The sequence below is a fragment of the Antrostomus carolinensis genome, unplaced genomic scaffold (assembly GCF_000700745.2).
Source record: "Antrostomus carolinensis isolate BGI_N321 unplaced genomic scaffold, ASM70074v2 scaffold14763, whole genome shotgun sequence".
Classification (NCBI taxonomy): Eukaryota; Metazoa; Chordata; class Aves; order Caprimulgiformes; family Caprimulgidae; genus Antrostomus; species Antrostomus carolinensis.
In genome coordinates this window covers 96,993-105,828 of record NW_010304360.1, presented here as the reverse complement: position 1 = coordinate 105,828, position 8,836 = coordinate 96,993, and the positions used below count along the sequence as shown (strand labels likewise).

Below are 8,836 nucleotides of genomic sequence, written 5' to 3'. Positions count from 1 at the left end.
AGGACAGAATCAGTTAGACTGTGAGTGTTAAGGGTGCTGCTGGGCAATGAAAATTGAAAGCTGTACTTTTGATCTCACCCACTGATGATAGGCATTTTGGGAAGGGAGTCAGCAGCAAGTTTTGCACTTAAATAATATCAACGGTGGTGGGTAGGAGTTTGGGAAGCGAATCTAATAGGTGCATCTACATTTGGCTAAGAATGAAAAGAGTGTTTTCTTTCCACTGGTTTCTGGCTAATAAAAGCAAAGGGGTGGAATACATCCAACTTGCAAAACTTGAATACAGTTACTGCTATCTGCAAATGGGTGCCCCTCCCAGCTCATGTGAGCTACACAGGCAAAAGAGAATGACACATGTGCTGTTTCCTTTTCCAGTTGTAAAGGGGTCAGGAGCCAGGCAAGGAGAGCCCGAACAAGAGGAGCATTTTCCTGGGCTCTTCCAGCTGTTCTGTTCAATCCCGCCGTCCGTTCTGAGCAGGGAAGAGAGACTGTCAACACAAATAAGGCATTTTTCAAAGGCGTAAATTATGAGTTACCAAAACAATGCGACATCTCAACCACGTGAGTACCCTTATCCCCCCCCTCCTTACAATAAGAGTGGATTTAACAGTCTGCCGGTTAAGGAAAAGATTGTCTAATGTGTTTGATATGTAAAGAAAAAAAAAAAAAAAAAGAATGCCTGAGACTAATCCTAAAGCAAAAAAGTTCTGATGAAATTGTTTTCTGTTTTTATTCTTTGTGTTTGTGTGCACGCTTGTGTGTGAAGAACTGAAACAGGCTCTGCAAACTCCAGCTCCTGAATTGAACGGAGCGAAGTTAGTAACGTTTCCGCCTAAACTCTGGCTTAGAAAACTTTCATTTGAATGTTTTTCCCTCCCCCCTCCTTCAGGAATGAAAATATAGAGCATTTCAAAAGCGTACTGACTCTTTTCTAAGATATTAATGGTGCTGCCCAACTTGTGTTTAGAGTTTCAAGCTGTCTGTGTGTAATAGGAGACACAAGCCACAAACTGACAGTCTATATTTAAAGCCACAACATGTTTCTGCTCCTGGAAATTTAGAAACGTGGGTTTAAGGACGAGCAAAGTAGTTTCTCAACAAGAAAGGGTACAGGAGGGCAAGTCGTCTGCTGGTATGACTCTGTATATTTCAGTAAATTTGAAAAGATAAAATTTGGCCTGAACAGCCAAGAGAGCCCAGAGGCTTAGCTGCAGCATGGTAGCATTCATTTTGGGACAGTAGTAAAAAGAAAGTGGAAGGAGGTGGATTCTGATTTGATAAACTCTGAGTTTTCAGCACTGCATTAGCAGGTCTCTATTGCCTTTAGAGCTGTAGCATAATCTTTCCTGCTTTAATTCAAGACAGCAATTTTGTATTATTTTTAATAAATAATTTTTTAATAAATATTTTCTGCCAGTAACAGAATTGTTTCTCATACCATGGTATCAGTAATGAAGGCAGAAAGTACAGGCAGCATTGCTGGGAACTGCCTGCAATTCAGGGTTTGATCCAGAGATTGCTGTAAGAATATTTGGTCTGTATGGATGTTGACACTGGCAATGTTTCCCAAGGTCTGAATGAGCCAGGCTGATCCAGCAGAAATGATACAGTGAACAGCATCTCTGGAGTCCGAAACAGTAATTTCTATTTACTCTTTAGTCATTTTTGCAAGTTCTAACCAACAAGAAAGATTAGATGCTAGCTTTGTATTAAATTTTACTCTATTTTTTTCAGCAGTGTAGAATATTAAATCTTGTTTCCTATTGTTTCTATTACAGTTTGTTTTCTATTATTGATAGGAAAGAAACATGCAGGCTAATTCAGGATTCTGAGTTTGGATTTGGAAAAGCTTGAGTAAGTTACTGCTATTGGTGCTCTCCAAGTGTGTGTAGGAGGGTGATCGTGACTCACTGAGGTGCATTTCTCTCATTGTGCAATATCAACAAGGGTCCAGACCCAATCTGGTGTCTTTAGTGACAAGCTTGGACAGCTGACAAGTCCAGGACCAGCTCGACAGTCCTGACTACCTTACGAATCATTCCTCTGACAGACCCAGGTTGTCAGAGGACCCCACAGAAGGCCTCAGGGTGGATCTGAATGAGGAGTTAGTACCCTGTCAAGCCTTTTGTCTGTTCATAATGAAAAAAGGCTGATGCATCAGGTTCTCTTGTTTTTTCAAAAATCTAGGCAGGAGTTCTCAGCTTGAATCATTTTGAGATCATATGATTGCCAGTGAAAATAAATGGCTTGCAATCTAGCTAGAGAAAGTATTCTGACCGAAAAATAGTGACTATCTATTCTTTATTAGCCTTTATAATTTCCCATACTGATTCAGACAGGATGTTCCTGTATTTTGTTTCAGTCTGTTTCTCCTTGGTGTTTTGTGGGGTTTTGTTTGCTTGTTTGTTTTTTTTTTTAAAAAAATTACATGGATCAAATTTACAGATTAAGAACAATATTAAATTAGAGGGAAGTCTGATAGATGGTACTATATTCCCATATAGTGCAAGTTCGGTGCATTGTTTTTAGAATGGTGGAGGTTTTGGGGGTAGGTCTTGGAGAAAGAGTCTTATTTCTTAGCAGAATTCCAGCAATTTTTGCAAGAAACAGATATTGAAATATCAGTGTATTGACAGGCACTGCACAGCATGGACAGATGTTTGCCAGAGAGGCAGAGTAATTGGGAAAACAAATTTGCTTCCTAACCATAGTGAAAATCTTTGAAATGGGTGTGAAAATGAATAAAGAATCATCAAAATCTTTGCCTATGCTGAACATATTAATTCTTTGCTGAATACCTATAGGTCAGGCCACAGAGGAGCTGCCTACTGATGTAAATGGAACAGTGTTAAGTTACCTAATTGTTCATGCCCTTTGCTTATCTCCTTGTATTCACTTGCAGCTGATAAGCAATTTTTATTAATTCTATAAATATATTATGATCCTGGTAATCCAGGTAGGAGCAGACTTCTGTTTCAGATTTAAAATATTCAACTCTGGGAACTCTGTAAATATATTCTGCCTCTATACGGGGATGCCACACCATCTTAACTCAGGTGCTTCCGATGCCCGGCTCAGGTATGCCACCACTCTGAGTGGTCTCAGCATACTCATCAGAGAGGCAAGGGAGACAATAATTCAGCCTGCTGATGTTACGCTGTGTGTGTACTCCATTGTTCATTGGTTAATGGACATTTGGGTGTGGCTGGAATAAAATAGAATACCTAAGTAAGAAGTGTCCTACCAAAGCAAAAAATTGAGTTGGACTAGGATTCAACACAATATTGTGCTGTGAATATAACTCCAGTTTCTTTTTTTTTTTTTTTTTCCTTCTTCTTCTTCTTCTAATATAAAAGGGATCTAGCCAGACAGGAGGAATGTCAGCTTCCTGATTTTTAAATGCATCATTTTTAAATGTATTTATTTGCTTCCCCCTACCTCTGCTCAGATGTACAGGCTATAGCTGCCTGACTTACTACAAAATCTGAGGAATTCCACAGGTTTGGCAATCTCTGCCCACACTGCAGCTTTTGCCCTCTTACTTTCAGACTGTGGTGACCAGTTCCGAGGCAATGGGACATCTCAAATGAGGTGAAGGACTCACGCAAATAAACGTCACAGGTCGAAGGTTCAGTCTGGGGAGGCAGTGATCTGTGCAAAGCCATCTTTGGGGGTCAAAGTTGTTCATCCCCTTGGAGAAGGTGCTCTGCACCTTACAGGATTTAATCTGTACACTGCATGCTGGGAATTTTTTATTTGAGGCCTCTTATACTCCAAATGCCAGCTGTCAAAGGAATTAGTGGTTAAGGAGAGCAGTTTGTGGTGGCTTCTCTGCCTCATTACCTTCCAGCAGATAAGGTCTTTCCTCTGGGTGGGTAGGGAAACAGTGCAGTCCATGCTATGGAGAAGAACTGGCCCAAAATGAAACCAGGAGGCAAGACTGAACCTCAGGCCATGCGTCAGCTGCCGAGAGAGGAAGAAGGTCAGGGACAGGGTGAAGCAAGGCAAGCCTTGTGAGCTGTGTGCTTCCCATCTGCATTGCCAACTGTAGTTCAGCAGAAGCCCAAGTGCAAGCCCTGCCCTCCTCAGGGGATCAGACCCGGGTGCTCCCTCTGTTCTGTGAGGGAGGTCTCAGCTCCATCATGCCCAGCTTCTCCACCTGCCACAATGGTAGCTAGGGCTTCTGGCAAAAAAGTCACATATGTATGGGCTGTCCCCTTCAGAGAGGCTGAGAGTTTGGCAAAGGTGACCCCCAATAAAGGCAAAATAACTTACAGCTGTGAATGGTGAACAGGTTCTGAGAACAGCCTTGCCCTGTCTTTAATGCATTATGAGGTATATTTTTGGGCTGTGAACTGGTCCTTTAAATGTTTCTGGAGCAATACCACTAGCTTTCACACAGGGCCTATTGAAAAGCTGCAAATTATCTCTGTAGACTTTTATTAATCATGTTATTCACTGCCTTGGCAATAGATTTGATTTCATTGCCCTTAATCAACAGAAGCGCTTGTCTGTGATAGTAACTAATAAACAAAAATAGAGGCTATTGATTATGAAAATTTTGGTCTTCACTGGTAAACCTGTAAGCAAGGAAACCTACAGATTATAATAACCTTTCCTTTTTAGCACAGAAGTCTAAACCATGTGCCACAAGCGTTTATGTAAATTGAATGCCTCTGCTTGTATATTTGTCTCAAACCACAGTGCATATGAATTGGAAAATTTAGCTTTATACCCCAGGGCTCTCCCAAACACCCTCATTGCCTGAGATGTCGTTGTGAAAATCTGCAAATGGAAAGGGCATTTCACAATGCACCTGAAATTTCAGTAATTAACAGCAGAAATGTTGGCAAACTGCAAAGCTGGAGGGAATGGGGGATGTCCACCCAAATAGGAGTCTGATTTTTAAAAATACACAGTTCTCAGCATTTCTGGGCATGTTTTCCTGCCCCTCCCCCCCCCCCTTTTTTAAAAAAAAAAGACATAAAAAGCCAACTATTTACACAGTAGATATTAAATATTCAGGTTATAGCTGGTTACGTGCTTAAGCCTATTAGTATTACAGAATTGTGCAGTGTCTGCACCTACTGCTGATATTGCTGCACCTTTCTTTCTAGGCTCTTGTGGAATATGCCCCATATCCATCATTGTTCATATGACTGAATCCAATCAGCAAAGCCTTTTGTAAAACAGGCTTTCAGCACTACATTCTCTAATGAAAGTCTGTTTGTGTGTCTGCTCTGTGGAGTGCCTGTCTCTATTGTTTGGGAGGGATCAGTATTCCTATAGCATAAAGAAATTCAAGCCAACAGAGGGATCTGACTGTGCTAGGTGCTGTACAGACACCCTTTCTTCAAAAGGCTCATAGACTACACAGAGAAGGCAGATTACAGGTAGGAGAGAAATGACTGCTTTCCAGGAGCACTGCTGGAGAGGACACTTTTCACTATGGGAGGGCATTTATAGCAGCCAGGAGGTAGGAATTAGTATTGATTCCAGTAGATCCACTGGGGCAACAGCTCTTTACCTCCCACCCTCTAATTTTGTAAAACATGTTTAGGAAAAAAAAAAAAAACAGCTCAGAATTCATTTAGCAACTGGCCTATTTGTTACCCATGAAAAGATCAGAAAACTTTTAAACACAGTATTTGGCACTAGTAGGAACTTTGTTTACCATTTTTTTGCTTCACATCCAAGTTGTAATAGGAAATGCATGAAAAATTGGGGGACACACAGATGCTGCAGTGACAAGAATACGTGAACACCTTAGCTGGGCAAGTATTTGGACAGCAGACAGACTGTGTTTCACTTACTTCTGAAAGACTTAAGTTCCTAAGTCAAATGAATTTGACAGTGTCACCCTGGTAATGAGTTGATGAAATATTCACCACCTGCTAAACATTCTGAAAAACTACTTGGTGAATGAAGAAAAGTGGCATTTGGAGAAATCGGGTTTGGTTTGCCAACAATTTATGAACACGAATGGAGAAAAGGACTGTCTTCTCTGGATAATTTATTTGTAACCCTTAACTCGGCTTCATCAAGTAACGGTACAGCAATGTTATAACAACAGGCATGTAGCTCATAATTTGTAGCTGAAATAAGATCTGTACTCTGTTTCTCCAAGAGTCAGCATGTTATAATTCCCACCCCATTCCTATCTCTCCAGTGTTAGCATGGAAATCAAACACTGTCTGTGCTATGTTCCTCCCTTATTGCAGATGCACCTTGAAAGTGTAGTTTCACCAATGAGACAACTGGCTAAGTGATTTTCCTCTTAATTAATCTTCTGATCTGCAAAGGAGGCCAGTTTCTCATATCTTCTTTTCTTCTGACATGTGTTTCACCACAGGGTTCTTCCTGATGAAGCAGAAAACTTCACTTAAAATCTCAATGGGTTAAACTTGTTCTGCTGCATTGAAGTTTTAAAGTGATTTTTTTTCCTTCCCTCTCTCTCTTTTTCATCTTAGAAAAAAAAAATAAATTCAGTTATTTCATGAGGGTCTACCTCTTTCTTCTTCAGATAAGCCCTGAAATGGAGTTAAGCTTTTTATCAGTGAGTTGCAGGGGGGCTTTTGAACACACCCCGAGACAGCTCCACATTATCATGAGTGATAAATGCCTATTTTGCTGGGGACTGCATGTTTTAAATGCCTAGTTTTATGAGACGGTCCACATTATAAAGAGCTTGTATGACAAGGTCACAGCAATGCAGAATCAGACATCAAGTCTTTACATATGTGTGGGTGTTTAGATTTGCAAACAGAGACTAATTTAGTAACGTCAAACCTAGAAAATGCATTTAAAATCTTTATATACACACAGTGTACGTTTATGTAATACACTGTATATCTTTATGCATACATATACACAGACATACATGTATATATATATATATAGACATACCACCCTTTTCACTACTTATATGGCTATTCACTAGTCAGACTTCTGGGTATGGAGAGTTTTATTTCCCTGACTACATCTCTATTCACAGACCAATACCGACAAGCTCATGTTTCCCTTTTTATATGATAGTTGCCTTTGAAAGTAGCAGAAAAAATTACTAGATTTTTGAAGGCTTTGCCAAGACATAAACTCAGCAATAAGAAAGTAAGAAGATATACATATAAAAGAAGTTAGAAAATATTACAGAAAATCCTTTTATGTGATATAGTAAAACATCAGTGAAGCAGCCTTATGCAAACTATCCCTTGCAGATGCCAGATGCAAGTCTCTCTCTCTCCTGACTGTATATACAGTCAGAGCCTAGCAGCTTATAATGGTATAGACACTGAATCACTCCATGTTTTGAATTTAGGCATCACAGTATTTGCCTGAATCCATCTGGGAGACTATTACAGGACCCATGTCCACATAAGCAAAGATCCAGAGAAAAGCAATGATAAAGAGTTAAGAAACAAGGAGGCATCAAGTGTTCCATATGGATCAAGCTATTTAAAAGGGGAGAACCCAGATTAGGAAAGGCCAAGTCTGCTCTAGTGAATAGTGTAAGTTTAAATCTCAAGCAGACAGATTTGGATGGTCAGGGTTGGATTCCTCTAGTAGCTCACCTGTGTTAGGAGAATTTGCTAGTTGCATCTTCAGGACAGTTTTCTGTAACCAATACAGGGAGCAGAAAATTAAATTATTGATGCATCCATGATGTAAGAATGTTCTCAGAGAGTGGACCAGTCTCTATCATTACCTCTTTCTTACACCTGACCTCTCAGGTTGTCTAGTTCAGATATCCTCCGCACCTCCTAATCCTTCATGTGTGTCCCTTTCTCAGCCCACAGGTAAGTGCTCGTATCTCAACATAGGAAAGACATATAGGTCCCAGTTGTTAAATGCCATTTCCTCCCTTCTTTCAACGACTTTCCACAGTCTTGGCAGTGGGAAGGAAGAAAAGCACAGGCAAGGAAGACATAAATCTTCCCTTGTCATCGCCTGGGCTGAGGCCTTGTTTCCTTTGGGATTCACCCACTCTTCCATTTCCCTCCTTCTTCTCTTCTCCATTGGTTTATCTTTGCTCTCTCATCTTCACAGCTTGCTATGAAACAACACCTCCCCCCTGCAGATCTTTCCTGTCATCACATAGGAATTTTTATTTACAGCCTGGGACATGCTTTTTACATCCTGGATCACACAATCAGCAGAGTTTTATATTGTCTGTCTCTCTTGAATTTCCATAATTACGTCAGTGAACTTTGATTTTTTCAGTCTGTTGCATAGAAATCCGATTTTCTCCTCACTGAGCTCATCGGGAATTTTTTTATTTTAAAGAAGCTTATACTTTATATTGCCCTGTTACTAATGGCAATTAAGCCCTTAGTGGAAACAGGCAGATACACACAGGATTAGGCTGCATCTCTACAGAAAACCCTGCATAAGGTGTTGAGCATAGCAGACCAGGAAACAAAACTGCTGTTGAGAGCCATGCTTCCGTTCCAGCTTCCCCTTTGCTTTGGAAAAAGCGGAAGTCATGGTTTTTCTCGCTCTTTTTCAAAACCACTCAGTGTGCTCTGCACACCCTGTTGTTTTTCCTACTACTCATCCTATATCTGCTCCAGTCATGAAGAAGAGTGGAGTGAATGGCTTCTGCTAATATCAGCATGGCCAAGAAGAATAGTACCAGGTCAGGGAGGGGAAGGGTGATTTGTAGATCCTTCTTGTGCAGGCTGTGTCCACATAAGGAAAAGGGACCAAATCTTGTGAAACCTTGTTGATTGCCTTCAGCATTTTCTCAGCTGCCACTGAGAGGTGTCTTTTCCTCCATACCTAGAGCTTAAGCAACAGTTAGTGTCAGGACCCTTGATTAGTCTGGAAAAAAAAAAAG

The 8,836-nt window shown here is 40.6% G+C and overlaps 1 protein-coding gene across 1 annotated transcript in view; it reads left to right on the top strand.

Moving 5' to 3' along the window:
• Positions 1 to 382: 382 nt before the first annotated feature.
• LOC104522190 (glycophorin-C) overlaps positions 383 to 8,836 on the top strand; it is a 29,668-nt gene continuing 21,214 nt past the window's right edge. The window contains exon 1 of the mRNA XM_010164412.1: positions 383 to 561. Within this exon, the coding sequence (XP_010162714.1) occupies positions 528 to 561 (34 nt within the window). The 5' untranslated portion in view covers positions 383 to 527. The remainder of the gene's footprint in view (positions 562 to 8,836) is intronic.